This window comes from Diorhabda sublineata, chromosome 6 (genome assembly GCF_026230105.1).
Source record: "Diorhabda sublineata isolate icDioSubl1.1 chromosome 6, icDioSubl1.1, whole genome shotgun sequence".
NCBI classification, from domain to species: Eukaryota; Metazoa; Arthropoda; class Insecta; order Coleoptera; family Chrysomelidae; genus Diorhabda; species Diorhabda sublineata.
This window is the reverse complement of record NC_079479.1, coordinates 31,739,655-31,762,644: the sequence shown is the minus strand read 5'-3', so window position 1 is coordinate 31,762,644 and position 22,990 is coordinate 31,739,655. Positions and strand designations below refer to the sequence as shown.

The 22,990-nt window shown below is 31.7% G+C and overlaps 3 protein-coding genes across 4 annotated transcripts; 1 reads left to right on the top strand and 2 right to left on the bottom strand.

Annotated features, from left to right (window-relative positions):
* The first annotated feature begins 474 nt into the window (after positions 1-474).
* On the top strand, positions 475-8,056 carry LOC130445285 (beta-ureidopropionase-like). Of its 2 annotated transcripts, none has more exons than XM_056780847.1 (8): positions 475-596; positions 1,703-1,962; positions 3,649-3,743; positions 4,245-4,451; positions 5,064-5,174; positions 5,288-5,497; positions 5,741-5,827; positions 7,908-8,056. In XM_056780847.1, exons 1-8 carry the CDS (start codon positions 493-495, stop codon positions 8,010-8,012), a joined length of 1,179 nt encoding a protein of 392 aa, XP_056636825.1. In that variant the 5' UTR covers positions 475-492; the 3' UTR covers positions 8,013-8,056. The 2 variants fall into 2 exon arrangements, with proteins under 2 accessions (XP_056636825.1, XP_056636826.1); XM_056780848.1 differs by having other exon boundaries at positions 508-600.
* Positions 8,057-9,095: 1,039 nt separating this feature from the next.
* On the bottom strand, positions 9,096-18,427 carry LOC130444948 (beta-ureidopropionase-like). Its single transcript, XM_056780341.1, has 8 exons — positions 18,220-18,427; positions 16,627-16,889; positions 15,600-15,694; positions 14,687-14,893; positions 13,926-14,030; positions 11,862-12,068; positions 10,109-10,195; positions 9,096-9,227 (listed from the first exon to the last, which is right to left on the bottom strand). The coding sequence occupies exons 1-8, from the start codon at positions 18,321-18,323 to the stop codon at positions 9,126-9,128; spliced, it is 1,170 nt and encodes a 389-aa protein (XP_056636319.1). The 5' UTR covers positions 18,324-18,427; the 3' UTR covers positions 9,096-9,125.
* Positions 18,428-19,993: 1,566 nt separating this feature from the next.
* On the bottom strand, positions 19,994-22,986 carry LOC130445260 (zinc finger HIT domain-containing protein 2). The gene is made up of 5 exons (XM_056780823.1): positions 22,835-22,986; positions 22,351-22,782; positions 22,037-22,181; positions 20,657-20,866; positions 19,994-20,402 (listed from the first exon to the last, which is right to left on the bottom strand). Exons 1-5 carry the CDS (start codon positions 22,903-22,905, stop codon positions 20,097-20,099), a joined length of 1,164 nt encoding a protein of 387 aa, XP_056636801.1. The 5' UTR covers positions 22,906-22,986; the 3' UTR covers positions 19,994-20,096.
* Positions 22,987-22,990: the final 4 nt, after the last annotated feature.

Below are 22,990 nucleotides of genomic sequence, written 5' to 3'. Positions count from 1 at the left end.
TATCATAAACGAAAACAAGAGACGAATTATCAATAACAAAAGGAATAATAAAGATGTTTGAAATAATAACTAACAATTTAGGAAGTGAGCTTCAGAGTTGTAATGACAAGTCAGGATATTAGAGAACAGCTAGGAAGACAACGTGGTGTGAGGTGGGCTTGAGAACCTAAACGAGGTTGGAGTAATCAGGTCGGAAGAATATCAGAAAAAGTTGAAAGCCAGGAGTCAAACACACGGAGACTACTAGGCAAATATAAAAGCAAGAATGTATCCTTTTCAAATCAGTCCATACTCTACACAACCGAAAGAGGAATTCATTTCTTATTATTCAAATGTCCTAGTTGTTTTAAATCCCAGGACAATCTAAGTAGTAACCCCGGCTATAATAATTGAAATAGAATCTATGACACGATCTATTTTTAATTATTTATTTTTGTCTGGACTCGTATTACAATTACTTGGAGCAATAAAACATTAATTCGTTCAATTAAAATGTCACTTGAAAAAGAAGTAGACAGTATTGAATCAATTTTACAGAAATTACCCGACAAGGAATTCCGACAAGTGTGGAGAATATTATATGGAGACGGTGGACAGTAAGTAAGATTTAAAAATATATTTTTCCAAGTTAGGCAATCAATTCTAATACATTTACACACTTTTTCTTTAATAACTATAGATAATTTATATTATATTGTAGTTTTATATTGATATAGATTCAAATATACCAGGTTTGGTTCCATAAACAAAGTTTTTTCTCCCAGTATAAACCTCTAGAAAACAATTTAATTGACGACAAATATCTTTTATATATGTATTATTTTTGATAGCTATAACGAAATGAGTAAAACTAGGATGTATACTAAACACATTTTTATTCACTATAGACTTAGATCAAGAAATAAAAATAACAAAAAGACAAATATAAGGTCATACACTCGACAATAAAACACTTTAAAATTACGGATATATAGATAACAGCAATTAGGCAGAAAATTATAAAACTTAACAGTCATAACTTAAACATATTAAATGACAATCTATAAATAAATTAATAATGAAATAAACGAAATAAGATGAAAGATAATAAGAGTAAGACACATAAAATAAAAATAGAAGAATCAAAAATAGTAATATTAAAAGTTTTCAATAACTTGATATGACATTAACACAAGATGGAACATTATTCAATGCAATTAACATACATTTTCTGGTTAAAAAGGAATAGAAATAAAAATAAAAAATGTCACAAAATGGGGAACAACATTATAAAGAAAACTTTGAAATTAACTGCAATTCAAAATGAAGGACAACTAAGTAGGTTTGTCCTCGTCATGATAACGAAGAAGGAACCATTAATACAGAAGATATATGAAGCACGAACTTACAACAAAAAAGGAATAACGAGAAGGTACAGTTAGACGGAAGAAATTAAGATAGCAGGAGAAAAACAAGGAATAAGATGACGAGAAATAAAATGCAAGACACAGGGTAAGAAATAGTAGAGATAAGTGAGGAGAAAGGAGCCCACGGAATGACTTAACTCCAACTAGCCTTACTCCTAAAAAAGTACAAAAGATATCATGTTTAAATAAGTATATTTGAAAGACGTATTGGTTGAAAACTATCTATTGTTGACTGAAATTTAGTTTAAATAATACTCTACTGACTTCTTTGGCGAATTTACTAAATACTTTTTTAGAGACTTAGACGTATCTGAGAAATGCCTGAAGCTAGCGTCGAGGTACAAATTGGAATTGGTTAAGTATAAATTTAATCATGTAGTTGAACAACTTAGACCTCCTCGATTAATTAGAGTGGCACTATTCCAACAAAAGCTACCGGTACCATTAACTTTTCCAATTTATAAAGTGAAAACGGAAATGTATACTTTAGCAATGGATGCTGTGAAAGTAGCTGCCAAAGGTGGAGCGAAGATATTTAGTTTACAACAAGCTTGGAGTAAGTAGTATAGATTAACATAACAATGCTCAAAAAGCAGCACCCTCCTGAAATAATTTATTGTCTAACGATATAATTGAGAGGTTAGAATAGATACTATCTTATAAATAGTGACCGTTTTTAATTTTTAGCAAGCTCTTTAAGACTTTCCAAAATCTCTTTTGAATTCAAGTTTTTACTCACCATGGATCTGAATACATAGGTAAGAAGTTCGGATGAAATGCTGAATGTGGTAGAAGCTCAGTACCACTAAGTTCTTCGATTTTATTCCGCTGTATGTAGTGTTGAGACAGAACCCCGCTTTCAGTTAACTAAAACTGGATATTTCTCCGTTAAAATCTCATACATTCGCATCATTTGTCCACAATGTACCTTGGCATTAATACCTCGACCGTCTGGAATGATTTCTAAGTTCATAAAACCTCCATATTTCCATCAGACATACAACAAGACTTTCCACTAGAATCGACTTCTATTTGTGAGGGGTTCTGGTAATTGTTCTTTGTGCAACCACTGCGTCTAATAAACCGATCATCTTTCGGCAGGACTAGTGGCTGTTTAGAGGTCTCTTCTCGACGTTTGAATTATTTAAAATGGCGATGCCTGGTATCTTTAGAAGCTATAAGGGAATCTCCACTATTACAACGATTATACCAACGCCTTTCGCACATCAACTATGTATTTCTATTCAATTTCATATATTTTCTTCATGCTTCAAGCTTTTATTTTCTATAGTGTCTTAACAATATACGAAGAAAGAATAATTAAAATCGAGTAAATCAATTAGATATTAATTACGATACTTTACTAAATTGAGGCGTAAAAATCGACACCTTCTGTTTGAAGCACAAATTTCCCCGACCGATGTCATAATACCTGTAAATATTATGATACTAAAATGTTTCATTAGTTAGTTGTATCTAGCAGGAGCCCTTTGAATGGAATTCAAGAATCTGATACATTGCGTTTTTTTTACAACCTCCGATAGACGATAAATAAAAAACAAGTTCATATAAAATAACAATTTTATTACCAAAAGATTGATACACTTACGGTTACATTTCGAAATAATCACCGAAAAGATCAAAACATTTGTCATATCTGTGGACAAGTTTTTCAATTCAATACCCTCTTTAAAGAAAGCTGCCGCCAATGAACAGACTTTGAAACTTCTCTAAATTCCATAGACAGAGCAGTAATGGTGAATCTTCGGTTTTCTTTAACAATTCTGTCAACTCGTTGAACCAGGTCATCTGAAACGACAGATTTGCATCCTTGGCCCCTTTCATCATTCACGCACAACATAATCACTCATCAAGTTATCCTTATACACACGACTCGTTCACCGATGTATTTCTGCTGCACTATGGCCTTCAGCCTATAGGAAATCGAACACACTTCGCAATTTACAATAGGCGGGAGCATCAATAATGGCAGACATGTTTACGTGGCCGTAGCACAACGCCTACTGACGCCTGAATGTCAACAATGGCGGAGTGTGCAGTACGGCCCTCTTATAAATTTTTGTCTAAGCATTAATACGAAGATCGGTCATTATCTTTTATCACAAATTTTACGATGACCAGTATAAATTGTCGATTAAGACATGTACATCCAAATTCATTAGTCCATTTATTGCGCCCAATGAAGGGTTAAATTATAATTATAATTTTCAACTATTTTTAGATATGCCGTACGCCTTTTGTAGCGGGGAAAAAATGCCTTGGAGTGAATATGCGGAAAAAGCCGAAGAAGGGTCGACAACGAGAATATTACAGTCGGTGAGATTTTTTGTACTTTCAAAATTATCTAAAATATTGGAAAACTTTATTTATTTAAAAATATCCTGAATCGGTTGTATACATTTAAAGACTTCGTATATTTTCCAATTCCCACTTTATTTACTTATTGTTATACTACTTACATTTTAACTGCACTTTCCACTAATCACTAGTTTATTTTCACCGATTGCGATGCGAGTTCTCGTTATTAGCACGATTGAAATTTCAATACTACTGCTCCAACGTCGACGAATTGAGTTTTTTATTGTTCAATCCTAGTTTCTCCTTTTTACTTTTGTGAGTCCTTCAGTACGTGCTTACATGTTCGCTGTTAATTTTGTTTGTAAATAAAGTTTTCTCTTGCTTAATATGTTTTGTATTGCTCATTTTAATATCAATTATTAAATGTAGTTAATATACATGAAGCAGTTTTAAATCAAATGATTTCTCACTCGCTCTTATATCGAAATTAGAATTAAATGAATATCAAGTACATTTCAGCTATCTCAAGAAAACAATATTGTTATAATATCAACAATCCTGGAACGAGACGAAATATTTGAGGATCGAATTTGGAACACAGCTATAGTTATAGATAATCATGGACGAGTTTTAGGAAAACAAAGAAGGAATCATATACCTTGTGTAGAAAATTCCAATGAGCCTACATATTACTGTGAAGGTGATAGTGGACATCCTGTTTTTGAGGTAATACATTAGATTTTTCGAAGTTTCAATCTAATATAATTTGATTATAAGTAACCAAAGTGAGAAAGTACGACGTCACAAAACAAGTTTGTAAAACTTATTTCTTTCAAAATAATGAGATATTAGGGAGGAAGATACTTAAGATGACCAGCGAAGCTGGCTTAGAAAGTCAAATGAAGTCACGTGGTATAATTTCGACTGCAGCGTCAAATATAAGAGTTCAAAACGCTTACAATATACCACCTCTATCGATAGGTTGCTTTATTGAATTCTTAATTTAATTGATTGAATTATTCTGATGAATATATCGTTAATGTTATTGATTAAAAATTATAAAATATTAATATCGTAGTTCATTTCATTTTTCATAACATTAGTAAACATCTGATAATATAGTTTAGAATTTTTTGCTATAAACCCGATTTGAAAAGCTAAACAATGTTTAGTTTTGAAGCTGTATTAATTTAAAATGACACTCTAGTTAAAATTGTACCACGTTACCTAAGTTGACGCTCTAAACCAATATCTTGCGTGAATATAAAATTGAATCTTCCAAGATTTTATAAGCAATGGAAAAAAGAACTTTTGATGTTTGTTTTACGATGATTTTAGACTGAATATGGAAAAATCGGTATCAATATTTGCTATGAGAGGCATTATCCACTGAGTTGGTTCGCGTTAGCTTTAAATGGTGCAGAAATCGTATTTAATCCATGTGGAGCGGTAAGAACCTAATAATTAAACCTAGTTATCACATTTATCGATTTTATATAATTAATTCTCAGTAAACAAATAAATATTTTAATAAAATTTATAATGAAATATTTTTGGTGTAGATTGGCGAAGAAGCTGAACTTCTATGGGGTATTGAAGCTCGCAATGCTGCAATAGCGAACGGTTATTACGTGTGTACAGTAAATAGAATAGGAATGGAAATATATGATCATGAATATGAAGATGAAGAGGGTAATTTAATACATCACAAAGACTCCGGACTCTTCTTCGGATCTAGTTATGTGACTGCTCCAAATGGAACAAGATCCCCGGTAACTTATTTGTTTATTGTATATGAGTACATTGGGTATTAACTAAACTATGTTCGTGTAGATCATTGAGTATTAATAGTTTGTTGTATTCGAATAAATTTAATCACGTTACACTTTTGATTTCGGACATTGAATCTACACAAATTATTTTCTAATCATTCGCTTATAATTCACATTTCCCATAAATATATTATCTATCATCTATAGTATTTATATCTTATAAATGCCACATTTTTCTTCTAGGGTTTATCAAGAACAAAAAACGGACTACTTATAGCAGAGTTTGATTTGAATTTGTGCCGTCAAGTAAAAGATAATAGAGGAATTGGGGTAAATATTTTTTAATAAAACAAAAGTTACCATCTGCAATAATAATAATAATACCAATAAGATATCATTAAATTTTAGGTCCACTTTTAGAGAACGTATTTGAAGATATGATATTTTTCTATGCACAAAATATAATATATCTCTTCAAATAAGAGATGGGAGAGAGTGGGAACTTTGTGATGAAAAAATGTATAAGTCCGGTTCTGTTCGGCCGGTTTTCAAAATGGAAACAAAATTAATTTTTCTGTCCCGAGATATCTTAAAAAATGTGTCAACGACGAGAATATTTCTTTAAACGTGTTTGGCCCCAAACGGAAATTAAAAATTTGTTCTGGATGCAAAGCTCTTGTATTGGCCTAACAGCAGTAATTTAAACTGTTCTCATATTATTGTCACCATGTGGCGTTATTTAAATTTAAGGCTAACATTACTAACAATGGGACGAAATCGTTAAATAAACCATGTACCAAATTATATAATCAAACTACGTGATTAGTGGCATCCTAGGTATTTAAAATGTCGTCCATCATTTTCTATACATTAAATTAGTCATTGACATTGACATACTTCGTTTTGTTTGTCGTATTATTTCAATAATATGATCTCTTGTTATGGGGCTAATGGTGTAAACGAAATCTTTCATTTGGTACCGCAAATAAAAATTTAATCAAGTTCTAGGTGGCCAAATAAATAAACTTCTAAGAATTTGTCATGAAGAATGGCTAAAGGTGTGTCTTCTATTTAAATTTGTGAAAAGAAATCACAATATCTAGAATATATGAAACAACGCCCTCTAGCATTCACGTTGCTAATAATATTGATTAGAATTTATATGTTTTGTATTGATGGACAAAAGATCTTTCAAACAACATCAAGTTCATAAAAATCGAATCACCGGAACCGGAACAAGGTTTCCACTCTTCCCCATCTCTTATTTGAAGGGATATACCAATTTTTGTGAATTGAAAAATAACCAGAATTTGTTTAAGAATTCGATTATTATCGTATTATAAAGTGCCACTTAATTAGGTAGATTTTAAAAATTCTGAAAACAAGTCCACTTGTTTCTCGGGGTTACTTTTGAAATAATTTTTTTAACTGAATTTGTTATACGAGGGCAGCTTCGTTGACCAAGCAATTTATTTTTGAACTTCGGAAATAAGAAGAAATGATTGCGTGCCAAAAAGGGCGGATGACCAAGCAATTCGATGTTTTGACTATACAAAACTTTTTTTAACTTATGTGCGAGAGCCTTCTACCATTGGTTTCCCCGATTTTTTTGAACACTTCTAGCAAACAAATGCTGGTGTCCCAGATCAGAATTAACCGTTCTACGTTGCTCTAATGCCGTTATTCCTAAAAAACAGGCGACTATTTGCTTCAAAATGCTTCGTGCGTGAATAACTTTTGTTAGATTTGGCTTGTTTCTAAAAAACCTATACATACATATTTTGAAGCACCGCGATTGAATGTTTTCAAGGTTTCTTTGCACCAATCGACAAGAGCGATTGTCAAATTATATGGTATCCAACGCGAACAAATCTTTTTTACAGCAAAATATTCATGCAATACAAAATGTATGCGAGTGGAACTAATGCCTAAGTATGCCTCAACCTCACGCAATGATGTTTTCTGGCACAACAGCCCATTTTAGACGACCTTCACGAAATTCATCTTGTAGCGAAGTGCGACCACGATTGAATTCGGAAAACCAGCGAAACACGTTGGATCGAGACGGTGCTTTACCACCAAAAATCGAAGCGAGTTGATCGGTTTAATCCACGTCGAAAGTCATCGCACGAAAATCTTCAAGTTCCTGTAGACAACTCAAATAGCACTCGTATAACACGTTCTGTATACGTTCAACATAGGCAGTGTCAGATTTAACATATTCACAAAGTGTATAATTAGAGCAACATCCATTTTGTGTACATTTATGTATATGCGTCAAAAAGTTATGTACAGATGATGAATATGCAGACTTATGGTATAATCTTTGCATATTAGTATGCTATATGTATATACATGTAAAATTATCTGGATTATTAGGTATACTTTTATTATTATTTTTTTTTTCTAGCACACGCACATGCTACCCAAATATAGAGATCTTCTTTTACAAGCCACAAATTCAGATTTTAAGCCGCAAGTTATCAAAAAACACTGCCATTGTTATTCTATATAAAAATTCATTATTTGGAATGAAGGAAAATAAATTTTTCTTCTAATTTTGCGTCTATTTTTTACTAAACATTTCGATTTCTAATTTTTTTCAATATGTGAATAGTTTCACTGGAGTGGAAGGAAATAAAATAGCTGACAGACTCGATAGAATAGGAGCAGACAAAACCTTCATGGGTTTGTGGTGTTATCTACAGAGCAATAGAGAAAATATTGTAGAAGAAAATAGATAGGGGTGAAACTAGTTACTAAGACAATCTACTAAGGAGCCGAGATACTCTTGAGAAATTACAACCAGAGAAGATCTGCTGAATTTATAAGCATAAGGAAGAGCAGCCCACGAATACTAACAAGAGTCCTGTCTGGGCACTGTCGGGTCAATAAACACCTGAAGTCGCTAGATTCTCTTACGCAGAGGACAAGTACAAAACTCCAGGGCACTAGACCCGGGAGGGTATGAAACAGAAAGCGACAGCCATTCAACATTTTGAACTTTCTCAGAGTAGCGGTATTAGTTACGTATAAATAAGAATAAACCTTTTATAGGTTAAGTTCTTACATTATCACATAATCACCTTGAAAATTAAAAACATAATAAACTTAATTACTATAAAATATTAAAAATAAATTTAATTTGAATCTTACTCACATTAAAATGATCCTGGCAACAAAATAATCACATCTCACAGGATCGTAAAAACGAATAATACTTTAGAATAACCGATTCGTCCTATTTACTTTGTATCAAATGTTCAGTATTCATTTTATACCTATAACGTCACGCAATGTGGCGGCTTTACTGAAATGTTACCTAAATTACCTACAAAATTTTTGAATTTTCAATTTTTTCTTCTATAAATATTGATAAAAAAATTGAAAGCTATATTTAATAAAAGTTGTAAATAAACTATCCAAAACTATTTTTTTTAAACCACTCTAGTACCTACCCTATTCAATAGAATGTACAGTTTGTATATATTCCCGTTCGAATTTAATCAAGATTTTTCGTAGTTGTCTTAAAATGAAAACGTATAAATTCTATTTTATTATGAAAATAGGGCGAGGTTTCAGTAAGAAAAACAACTCATTAAGGCACCAATAAACTTTATTTAACAAATTATTGTGGTGGTTTACATGATTTTCGTATAATCTGAGGAGTAAAATCCGATCTAGTAGCACGACTTAGTAAATCAGCGTACAAATCCAATCTTTGTGACAACTGAAAAAGAGATTAATTGATAAAAAATTTAGTGATAAACACAATAACAAATTGATTAAAAGCATGTATAACTGTCCCATAAACTTAAAATAATAAGAACTTAATACACAGATATCGATTTTCTTTTACAGACATATTTTGTACTATTAGTTTTCAAATCTGTATTTCACTTAAGGGAATAGAGCGTGAATATGCTATGGGGTGATCTTAACTTTGATCTGCTGTAGTACGTGAAGATATCGAAGAAAAATAGTAAACAAAAACAATGGTCAGTGCGTGGTCAGCACGTGAACATCCCTAGCGCATCATTATTGGTCCAAATAAGCGGCACCATAATTTAACACAAATAAAAATCAGCGTGAGAAGGATGAGCGCCGCATCGCTGCATAAGACGTTAGATCAAGTGTTGTACAGGCACGGCATCGTATTATCTAACTGCAGTGAGATTGTTTATATTTATCTGTTGCGTAATTCTCTTAAACATGTCTGGCAGGAAGACCTATGATGAAGTTGTTAACATTAGCTATACTTCGCCTAAGAAGAGAGTTAAAAAACTTCATTTTAATGGTAGTGAAAAAAAAATATTGTGAATATTTATAAAAATGAAAATGCCAGAGAATGATGACAGAAATGCTGATGACGTTATTTTAAAAACGGCAAATATTTCGGGAGTATCTAGTTAACGAAGATAAGGATTTTAAAGAAATTTAAGAAATTTCCTGAAGAAAATTTATTATCTGGATGAAATATGGGTAAAACGCTAGACATACTAAGGTTAAGTTTTGAGTGGACAATTCACAAGGCAAGCATTCTCGATGTTAGCAATAAAAATATGCAATTTAAAATTAGATTCAAACGTAAAATTTCATGGAAAGACTTACCTGAAAACCCCAATGATCTTTTACTTGTCTGCAGAGATTTAAATCCATTTCAGCTATAAGTAGGCCATTTTTGGTCCTAGATAGTCCCTATAATGTTTTTAATGTCAGTTATATAGTCAAAAATGTAAGAATAATGAAAACTCATGAAATGAATACGTTCATTATAATATCAGAGATCATGTGGATCTCTACCAAAGTTCTGACATCGAAAACATCACAATGCAATATAAGGCATTAAATTTTTTGACAGTTGGAACTATTTTTAATGGAAAATGGACTGACATTCATCGGACTAAAGAAATCGTCAATAAAATTGAGCTTCAAGGTAGACGGAATCTTAATTTTTGAGATCGTATTCTATTGGGATATATTTTTTTTTAAAGAAACAAACAATCTCTGGGAATTTAACTTTAGAAAATATTAAATGATTTATACTATTAGGGAAGAAGGGAGGAATTGGAGCCCACTAAAGAAAAAGATTAATAAAAAACAAAGTTATTGATATTTTAGGAACTTTTTATTAGAAATTAAATGCTTACTTAGGTGACTAACATTCACAGCGTTAACTTTACATTATTAGGCGTTAGGCCACCTATTAATTATTAAAACAGCCTCAAAATTTCTATTCTTAATGTACTCATTTAAGGCAACCTCTGCAACAATACCATATTCCGTTATTTTTTTATTTTTTTTATCTAGCTAATCGTCGCAAAGATTCTCAACACCTTATTCAGACGTGTCAGTTTTATACACAAAAAGTTTTTTTACACTCTTTTCACTTTTTCTTTTTTGTTGGCTGCTTTCTTCCGTTTTTGTCCTTATGGATGCTGCAACCCATATGATGAGAGTAGTGGAATGGAAAGCATTACCACATGGTTAACTTTAGCTACTTCACAAGCTTCAAAAATGCTCCTGGTGGACCGTATTTTTCTAACTGCGGTGAGTGACACCGTCGAGGGAAAATAAACAGATGTGGGTTGAAAAATCCTGAAGCATTCACATATTTCCCATGATGTAACTGTAACTTTTCGTTCCCTAGACACTAAAATTTTTCTGTTTGTGGTATCACAACATTTTCCAAAGTTTCAAAGAATCGATCCACTTGGTTGTATTAAACGCAAGTATCCTGTAGATACTTCTCGCTTATGGTTTTTTTATACTTTAATCAGGATGTTGTTGGAAAGATCCTTCTAGAAAATCTCTGCCCGCAGCTTTCTCGACTTCGTTAAATCGATATGCGACACCAAATTTTTCAACCATAGTGTAACAAACTTTAAAAAACTGAACCTTCGTCTGTCCGTAACATTTATTTCACATTTTATGTGAATGATCAGCTAGAAGTGTTGAATTTAGCTAATCTAAATCTCCTTTTCGATGTGCTTCAGGGTATCCAAATTTCTTTTGATACCTTGTATCGCCACGCTGAAGTTTTTTGAGGGCATTTTCTACGGTTCCAACAATCCAAGAGCATTTTGTGGTTGCACAGCACGTGACACCTGCAGAGTTTATCGTCGCAGGAAAACACGAATGCGCCCGAGTGAATAAAAACTAGAGTTTTGTGTCTCTAGTGGCACCGCTTCCATAATTCTGTCGTTCTCTTAGACCCCTTAAAGTACGAGAAAGGCAATATATCAAGAAATTAATTTATCGATTAGTTTCAATGTCTCCCAAATATAAAATTACCCAATCGAGTAACATACAATAAATACATGGTGAAAATTGTACACCTTACAGATAATTATGTATAACTTACTGGAGTTCTAACACCGTTAGGTGCAGTAACATAACTGGATCCAAAATAATAGTCGCTTTCTCTATGAGGAGGTTTTCCATCGCCCATGGTAAAATCGTTCTCAAACACTTCTGTTCCTACTCTATTGACGGCGCACGTGAAATAACCATTAGCAATAGCGGCACTTCTAGATTCAATCGACCAAAGCGGTTCGTTGAAAGATCCTGCCTACCAAAAATTAGGACAAAGAATATCTCTTGAATAAGCAAAAGTTGGAGATAAATAAATGTTTTATGTATTTCAAATGTAACAAATAAAAAGGGTCCAAGAAGCAACCTCAATCCTCCCTTTATTATATTTCCTCTTTTTATGTGTTTCACGCTTAGTTTCAAACCTCTACGATTTTAATCTTCTCCATCGGTTAATTTCAACTCAATCAGAGTAGCTTCATTTTCACTGAGTAATCTCAGAACATCCTCAAGTCTGATGGGTCAACCAAGAAAGTAAAGACAATAAAGTTAGGATTGGTTACTATATTTTAATTACATGTGCTTAGAATTACGAGTATGTAAAGAATTTAATAAAATATTCAAAGAAAGCTTCAGTTTGAATCTGTTACTTCACTGCCTTACGCTTCGCTCATCATTTTGGCTAGTCATTTAATTTGATTTTCGTCTCTATTTTTCATTGTAGTTTTTGAAAGTCTTCCGGCTTGAAATTTGATTCTAGTTCACTAAATATGTTCAATAAAACTACCGGATACATTTTAAAGTTCTTTTCTCACGATTTTTGTGGTGAAAAATCTTTGTGAATACAAAAAACACTGAATGATGAAATTAATCTCCAGCGCGTAGATACCAGCAATGAAGAATTTTTTGTTGATTATCGACTCACTTAACTTCATCATCTCCTATTAAATAACTGTGACTTTTAAAAGATCAGCGATGTTAGCACCCCTTGTATAAAATTTCGATGGACCAATTAAACCATCTGAAAAGTGAGAAATTGGTCATAAAAAGTTTTGCTTTCTCTCTGTAATAACGAAAAAAAAATTAGCGGGCCGAGTTCTTGGCTCCCCCTATTGTGCTCTTCAAGGAAATCAGATGAAGACGTTGAAAAAATCACGAAACATACGAAAAAAAATGTCAAAGGCAAGACAAAGCTCGGGTTTTCGAAAAAAAATTGACGACTGTGCGGAGCGCAGAGGAATTTTTTAAAAAATGAAAAGACCTGTTCGATACAAAAAGTTCATATGACTGAAGAAAGAATAAAACGTTACTATGGTTGTAACAAAGTGAATATTTGGGCTGAAACCCATTATTCTGTGACGATTTATTTTTTATTTGACGTCTCATGTGATGATATATTATTATTCCGTAATGAAAATGTCAGGATGATTAAAATTGTGACTGTCAATCAACTAGAGGAATAAATGAGGCAACGAAAAAGGAAATAGAAAAACTATTTGACTGAAACCTAAACCTATTAGAAAGAACTTGAGTAAAATTCATGGATTAGTTCAGCCGACTGAGTTACAGTTAAACAAAGTACAGTCCTGCAGTAATAAGCTTGAGAGAGCTTGAATTATAGTTTTTATTGTTACCGACGAATATGATTTAGATCACAACTTCCGGTTCATGTTAACGTCGAAGTATTTAATTGGTCTATCAAGCCAATGTTCTGTTCTTAACGGGGATGCCACGTGTTAAAGGTATTTTATAATTGATTTTCATGGTAATGTACCGGCACAAATCATGCGCGTTACGACAATGACAACTGACCAAATAATTATATAAGCTGACCAATTATCAGCGAATGCTTCTCCAACGCAGCAAAAGTGAAATTTTTTATTTTTTTCATGAATGAGCTGCTAAAAATTTTCAATGACCTTGTAAAGCTTCAACCCATAATAAAAAATTTCCTAACGCTGACCAATGAATAAAACCAATTGACATTTTATGACCAATTTCTGAATGGTATAATTGGTCAATCGAAATTCCGCACATGAGGTGCTAAGTTCGCGGAGCTTTAGTGAAATTTCAATACAAAATACTATGAGTAAATGTATGGTAATCTAATACTTACAGCTGCAGCTGGATTAAAAACTATTTCTGCCCCATTGACTCCAAATATTAATGAGTTGATTGGATGGTGACGACTGAAGCATACGCCAATCTTTCCAAATTCAGTCTATTAAAAAAATATGTAAAATCATCGTCTACTTTATCGAATATTTGATTTTTCTTATATATACAGAGTGAGCCACAGAAACTAGGTCATTGCGATATTTAACAGTATTTATTAAAGTTCAAGGAAATGCAGTATCACATCGATTTTTGGTAACTGACGTGTGTCATCGGTGTGTTCCAACATTTCCTCAGTATCTAAAAAATACTGTCAAACATCGGAGTGGACTGTTTTATTTGGTCCACGAGCTTTACTCGCGTTTTTTGTTTCGAAGATTGAGCATTGTATTCAAACCAATCGCGTCGCTTTAGAAAGCGGAAGCCGTTGAGATTCAATAGAATTCTCAACAATATTAGGGAACAAACCTAACCAAAATTATCATTAAAAATTGCGCAGATTCGGTTCCCTCTCTAATGTCTTGCTAATTGAGCATATGACATTCCCTATTCTATTCTAATTAGTATGCAGCTTAAGATAGAAACTCTCAGTTTAATTATTTTTATTAATGGAAACTAATGGAAAGAATTTAAGTATTTTTTGTATTAGATCGATTGTATTGTAATCGATCAACATAATTGTTAACAAAAAAATATTCTGTTTGCTTTATCCAACAAATTATAAAGAAAAAAATTAATTTTCAACAATTGCTATAACCTTACTTCAAAGACGGGATGTCCCGAATTGCCTTCACTGCAATAAATAGCCTCATTTATATCACCAGCCCTAGGAATATGATTCTTCCTTTGTTTTCCCAAATAATCTCCATGATTGTCGATTACAACTGCCGTGTTCCAAATAGAATCATTGTGAATATCATCACGTTCCAAAATTGGTGAAATTATAACCATGTTGTGGATTTGAGCCAACTAAAATTCATCAAAAGTGAAATTTATCCAAAAATGATAGATATGAAATAAATATACAGTATCAGACCCCGAAATTTCTAGTACCAGAACACTCTAGAACATTTAGACGTACATAACTTTGACCTAGTTCTTTTTGATCAATAATAACACATTTTGGAACTTTCCAGATCAATCAAAAAATTTCTACAGATTTCTAGAACATTTTAAATCGTCATAATATATTGCACTCATTTTGAAACTTTCTAGATCATTCTAGAAATTTCTAGAACTTTCTCGGGCATTCTAAATAGATCATAATAAATTGCACTCATTTTCGAACTTTCCGGATCAATCGGGAAATTTCTACAGCTTTCTAGAGTATTCTAGGCAATTTTAGAGCTTTCCAGATATTTTTAGAACTTTCCACAATATTCTAAATCGATTATAATAGTTGACAACTTTCTAGACCATTTCAGAAATTTTGAGATCTTTTTATAAGTACTCATACATTAGAAAAGGTCAAAAATATATGTTTTCACATTTTCGTCACTCACAAGCACCCACTGTGCTTACTCTTACTCCCTTACTTTAACCTGGAAACCAAGGGGTATTTTCCACCCTAACGGGAAGTTGTCTGAGGTCGTTGGTGATAGAGAAAACCGTGTCTTCACGTACTAACAAAGCATTTTATATATAGATTATAGAGTTTTTTCGATAGTACAATTACCTCTTGCAGCATCTTAGTCGTTGGGCCATATTGAGCACTTTCTGCATATTCACACCATGGAGTTTTTTCTCTAGTACAAAATGCGTATGGCATATCTAAAAATTAAAGAAAACTCACATCTTTTCTGATACAGGGCACTCTGGGCAATACAAAATATCAAAAGTACCACAAATCTGAAAGTATCGTCAAGACAATGTAAAAATATGTTAGATACTATCAAAGCTTGTCATCAATTTTTTAAACATCTTCCATATTATTCTTTATGGGCCAATAAACTGAGTTTCAAAACGAATAGCGTGGTTTTAAGCACAATTTTACAACAGAGGATGCTACAAACGAGCTTGAGCTAACCAAAACTATGGAACATTCTAGGTAATACAACATTAGTTTTTAATTAATCGATAATGTTGATAATACCTTCATCATAATCGTCCAGTTCTTCAAAAATGAAATGCATACATTCAGCAAAACCAAAACAGTCAAGGTAAAAGCATGGTTTTTAAACCTAGTAACTTCAGAATTACGTTTAAGGGTGAATATTCGACTTCATATACCAGGATGTTCCCAGAAGTACCTGACCCAACAAAGAAAACACAAAAATTTTATTTTTCATCGTAATCTCCTATTAGCGTCATACACTTTTTCCAGCGATGTTCAATAAGTCACATAACGATGATCAATTTTTTCCATGTTCACAAATTCCCTGAGAACGTCCACTATTGATGACTGCCAAACAAATACTAAACAACTTGGTGTCTTCAAACTTCAAACTATACAGTTTGTATAAATTCTAATAGTGTTATTTTTCAAAGCAACTACCGCCATCTCGAAGGAATGCCAAGTACGTCTGGGACCATCTTTGAATGTTCCGAATAAATATCCAAGTTAAGTAATTTTAAAAATGCTGTAGCATTTTATATTATCATGACTATTATCCAAATTATCATAAATTAATGTGTCAGTTCCATTTGTGTATAATTGAAATACAAAATAACACGTAATATATTTGTAGTCTATATCTACTTACTCCAAGTTTCCGGAAAACAGAAAATATTCACTCCTCCTCTAGCTGCTATTCTTATTGCTTTATTAGCAAACTTGAAGAGGGCGTATTTCATCTCCTGAATAGGAGTAGAAGTAGGAAACGGTACTAATTTATGCTGAAAGAGTCCAACTCTAACAACTTTAGGACTCCGTAACTGCTCATCTCTACAGTTGAAACCGCATGTTACTAACTCAATATTGTATTTGGAAGCTAATTCTTTGGATTCTTCCGAAACCTCAATATCACTAAAACAATATTGACCCCATATTTAATCTATATATATATATATATATATATATATATATATATATATATATATATATATATATATATATAGATTAGATATATATATATATATATATTATATACACTTACAAGTACAACAAGATTGAAAGTTTAATGGGGCAGTCAAAGTACAGTTGAAGTACTTTATTGAATATATTTGAAATAGATTTTATTCATAGAGAACCGTATTTCAATAAAAATCGTGGATACTGGTGTTAATGAAACGTTTTTTATTATCCTTTTTTTATTTGGCTATGATCAAATATGATCGACATCAATTTTTTTAATGGATTATATCAGAAGTTTTGAAAAATAAATCAAAATCACTCCACAGCACTTGTGAAACTTCTTTCTACGTAATAAACGATTAAAAGAATGGCATTACGACTATACGCTTAATATAGAAAGAGCGTTAATTAACAAGAAAGGAGGAAATAAATCCTGCCAATACTTCAAAAAACGAATCAATAACATAGAAGATAGTGTACTTCAAAACACGACATTTCTGTCAAGAGCTAGATAAACCACAGCTAGTATTAACAAGCTTTGCATTGGATAGTTTGAGTGGAGTAAAAAAATTTCACATTGGAAATTTTCTCAACAATTTACTTCCATACCAGTCATGATCCTATGTGACTTTTAGTATTTCTTCGGTTTCCAATGATACGATATCAAACTCAACGGCTGAGATATTATAAAAGAAGTTGTACCGATCTGTAAAACGCTTTTTAACAGATGATTATAATTTTCTGTCAGTGATTAGCTTCACTTTAGATAGGACCGTCAATCAAAGTCCAACATCAAGGTCATGATCATTGCTTTCTTCAATTGTGAAGGTATATTACGATCAGACTTCTCTCCACGAGGAGGAACAACTGTAAACTATTATAATACAATACGATAGAAGTTTTTCTGTATATTCACATCCACGTTACTTACCAAATATAACACCATTCGACTTTTGATATGAAAATAAAAAATATGCTAAAAGGATAACGATAAGAACCCACGTCACGCTTCAATAATTCTTCCAGTCATGGATTTATTATTGATATAAATGTATAGATAACCAAGGACACTACTTTTTAATAAAATTATTCATCTTATTTTTGATCCCACCGTGTACTTTATATCATGGAAACGGAAATAATATTTATATTTATTATAAGAAAGTTAAACTCTTTTTTTATATAGAAATATCTAAAATTGTAGATTTGCTTTGTTGATGAAAAATTAAAAACTGAAATAACTTAATATTGAAAATATGAATGAAGAATTTTCATAACTTACTGTGTTTCATTTCCGTAAAGAATTTTTCTAACTCTATCGTAATCCTCTTTAGGTAATTGTCTTAAAGCGCTATCCACACTCTCGAATTCTTTAATTTCCGACATTATTTTTTCCGTGAGAAAAAAATATAATTACGTGAAATTGATCAGACAGAATGATTAGATGTTACCCGATCACTTCATACTGTTTAAAAATAACCCTTCGAATTAATAATGTACTAATTGGCAAGCAGGTTGACACATTGCCATTTGCCTCTTGAATTTTTGCTGGGGAGATATTCTATTTCAATGTGCATATAAATAAATATGAACTATTTGTTTTCTATATTATTTTATTGTATTTAATAATAAGTTATCACTTTGTTCTTGGGAATAAAGGAATATTAGGAAATTATTTCTGGTATAAAACCGGATACAATTCGACTTTAACAATTGCATTTTGTAGCTACATGTGAGTTACGGAAAAGGAAACGCTGTATCATCAAAATTTCGTTAAAGTTCGTTCTATACAATTATCATTATTCTTTATCATCAAACAGCCAATCGTGTCCACTGCTGGATATAGACCTCCCTAAATAATTGTGACTATGCACAGTCCCTAGCAAATGTCATTGAACTGCAAACTATCCCCTTAATATTCTCCGACCAGCGCAACCTGTAGGTCAGCGTCCTCTACTTCTAAGGGAATCTTCTCTTATTCGAGTCAAAGGACTCGAAGTTCGGAGAATTGAGATGGCGCGTTAGTAGCGAATGGAAAGACTGTAAAAACAGCCCTAGAAGTTATTAAAGTAGGATTAAATTCTTATTTGAAAGCTATAATTATTTCAACAAAACTATTAATAAACAAATATATAATAATCGGGCTAATACATGACTGTTTAATAAAAGTGCACACTCAGAAACTTTTCGCCAAAGATTATAATTATACTCTGTCGCTGTGTACGAAATACAACATAAATTGAATGGAAGCACTTTTTTGTAACTTTGTGTAAAATGAGAATTAAGATATGTGATATTGAAAATGCTGTTTTTTAGTACTGGAGATGAATAATAGCTTAAACTAGTCTAGATTATATTGGAAGGAGCAATTATTCATTAAATGACAGACGTTTGCAAATAAACTAATGTTTAGGGAATGGAAAAAGTGTAGTGAAAAAATCGTCGGAATTTCTACCTTTTCGCAACTAAATTTGTACAATTTGGGACTTCATTAAACTTGGAACATCATCTTTTTTTTAAATTACCTTATCCTTTCAACTATAGTTTGAGCCAAAACGGTTTGAGGGAGAAAAAAGCTTTAATAGTGAAATTTGTAGGGAATTTTATGTACTTTCATTTTATATAGAAAAGTCTTCCACGAAAAGTTGATAGTTTCCGATTTGTAAGCAGAAAACTACCAAAACATGAGATGTTTTATCTTTTTATGTATTTGCTTCAATGTTCCATCACGAAATTTCGTTAGCAAACCTCAGATTCAAATTCAGCACCTCAAAAAACATAAAAAATTGAAGAAATCAAAACTACCATGAACCAAATAAGAGAGGTTTAATTTCTTTTTCAATCAACCTTATTTTATTAGTTCCCATGGGACCCTTTTCGCCTGTTCTAATTTTTTAGCTCTTTCATAAGCTTTTTCTTGTTTTATACTACCTCTCACTGAAAGGTGTTTTGGCTTTTCTATATGTAAGGGGTTGTAGTCTTTGTTTCACTTAATAATTGGTTCAAATAATTTTCCTCTTGTACTTCCTATTCTTTTTGGTAGAAAATAAACAAAGTTTAATCAAAAATAATTTTTATTCACGAATAAATTACAATGATGTAACTTAAATTGACCTCTAATTTATAAACAAACAAAAATAAAAACATTATTCTCACATTTTATGCTTCAAATTTATCCTTAGCATAAGATAAAAAGTAGTCAATTTTTTTTACGTGATGTTTAACTTTATCGGGTTCTTCTAGCTTAACTGAAGGAAAATGATCGTTGGTGAATTGTTTGGAAAATCCACCGGTGGTTTCGTCATTTTCAGATGTTTGAAGTGATTTGACTAGTAAGTTCTTCAGATCAGATAAAGCGCACAATATATAAAACGTTGCGTCTGATTTCTTAGGTCCATTTAGAATATTATTGATATCCTGTCTCATTGTTTGAATATTTTCACTATCACTCACGATCCAGTCGCTCTGTAAAAATATAACGATGTCTCAATATTAGTTATAGACCTCAAGTAATAAATGAAAACAAAATTGTTTGTTGTGAAGAAATATAGTGACTTATTTTATTATTTAAACATTTAAGTTATAAATTGTATCTGGACATGAGGGCATGAGACTAGTTGGAATAGATGCAGCACAATTACTAATATAAAAATCAATCATCATATTTTACAATATTAAAAAAATTGTATTTGATATATTGAAATAAATGAGATTCTCACATTGACACATTCCATTTCGACGGATTTTACAGCAGTTTCAAAATCTTCAAACTTTTGGTCCCTCTTCAACGTCAAAGAAATGGTCACCATACAACTAACAGATTCTTTTGGAAAATCAAAATGTTCTCCATTGAAATATCTGACTGTGAAAGCATAAGCAGTCAGAATGTTGATCAAATTATACTTTATACACACTGCAGGAGTTTTCGACTGAAATAATAAAATAATATAGAAACTTTTACAGATAAAATCAGTCGTGAAACAATTATTACTTTATGGTTAAGTCGAGAGCAAATATCTCACAAATTAACATTCGCAGTACACATTACACACACCAGTGCGATCAAGATTAGAATTATATCCTGACTGAACACATCCTGTTCTGTCAGTTGTTATAGGTGTTGGTTTACTGAGTATTATTTAAATAACCCTGCTGGTAGGAAGCAAGTAAAGGGATAGGGTTTCCGAGGTTTCTCAGCCTTTAGTAATTGTTATTTGGTTTAATTATTTCTTTCTGATATTTGGCATTTTTTATTGTACTATAACTCTTCTAGTTGACTGATAAGCAACACTTATATTTCATATTCTATTTAAAGAATAAATAATGTTATTATTAATAAGTTTCTGTTTTGATTTATTAATTACCTATTAACCGTCTTATTTGCTAATTAATAAAAAAAATTAGATGGGAAATATAAATGCCTTAAAATATTGAGTGATTTCACAAAAAAGAAGCTAAATTCCTATATCCATATGTGAGATGCATGTTCTTCAAAATGCAAAAAAATCATGTTCCATCTGAAGGGTTAAATAATACAGTTGTCTTAATTGGCAGATTTTTCAAGTCATGTCTTTGTGCCATGTTTTAAGATGAATTTAAAAACCTATGTTTACATAGATTATAGACTCCTTGAAGATCTAGTTTTGATCTCAAATTATATTTTTGTCATTTTTTTGGTGCTTCAATTAATCTGACCAAAGACTACAGATTTGTAACTAATAAATATGCAACTGGGAATAACTATCTTTGATTGGTGTTAAAAATAAAAGTATATGTCTCTTTAGTGACATCAATACAACATTTGTAATAAAAATGGGAAAAATTCCCCTACAATATCAAAAGAAAATCGACTATTGGTAAATCATTTTTCAATTTCATAAAATTTATTACTCTCCAAAATTAGCTAAAGACAATTGAATTTACAGTTTAGTGAATAAACAATTTCCACCTTTCAAAGTTGTTTGTGTAGCTAATGGTTTCAACAACCTCTAAAAACTACATAGAATGGAATATTATGAAAAGCAATAAAATCTTTTATCAATATTGATACTAAAAACAACCAATTGATGATCAACAAAATGTAAATAATCACAATTTACCGTTAATGCCGAGAAATCTTTAATATCACATAATTTTGGACAGTTATTTTTATATTCTTCACTCTCTTCAACAACCTCTACTTTTTTACTATGGTATAACCACCATGGTTGCCAGGATGGTATTAAATTAGCAATATCTTCAGATCTAAAAAATGAATATTGGATCTGTACAATCTATTCAAATGTATGTATTTCAGTTATTCATTGTTTTCTATTTTATTTTTGGATACTTATATGATGTGGACATATAAATAAAAAATGTTGATGAGAGCATTTTCCTCTACTTCACAGAAATATCAAAATCGAATAGTTACTTTAAAAACGATACGAAATCTTGTCTCTCAGTTTCTGTCAGTTTTTCCCACACTTTTTCAGCATCGTCCAAATTGATTCCTGCTAATCTTTCCCCAATATCTAGCAATTCTTCTTCATTATCATCAGAGTCGAGCTCATCTGGAGAAAATGACTCTAAATTTAATATATCTTCGAATGTAATACCCGAGCAGTCAGTTGAGGATTCATCACCGTCGCTCAATATTTGGTTTCCTTCATGAAATCTTTTCAGAATCTGTAACATCTTTTCTTTTGATTCAGAGTCATTTTTGTTTAAATTGAGTTCTTCCAAAATATTGGCTTTGTAAAAAGTTTCACTGCATTCTAAATGTGAATTTGACTGATAACAATCTAATGAGCAATACAGTATATTACATTTGGGGCAGGAATACTTCGCAAAAGCATTGTCGCAACTACAAATAAAAAATATTAGGATATTTAAATACAAATTAACCCATAAATCACATTTTACAAGTATTGGTCTCATCTAACTCAATAATTTTAGCAGAAGCCATTTTACCGCATGTACTTATCATAAGAGAAAAGTAGAAAATTAAATCAAATCAACATTCAAAACATTTTCAATGGTAAGATGGCAATTGACAACTAACGAACCCATTC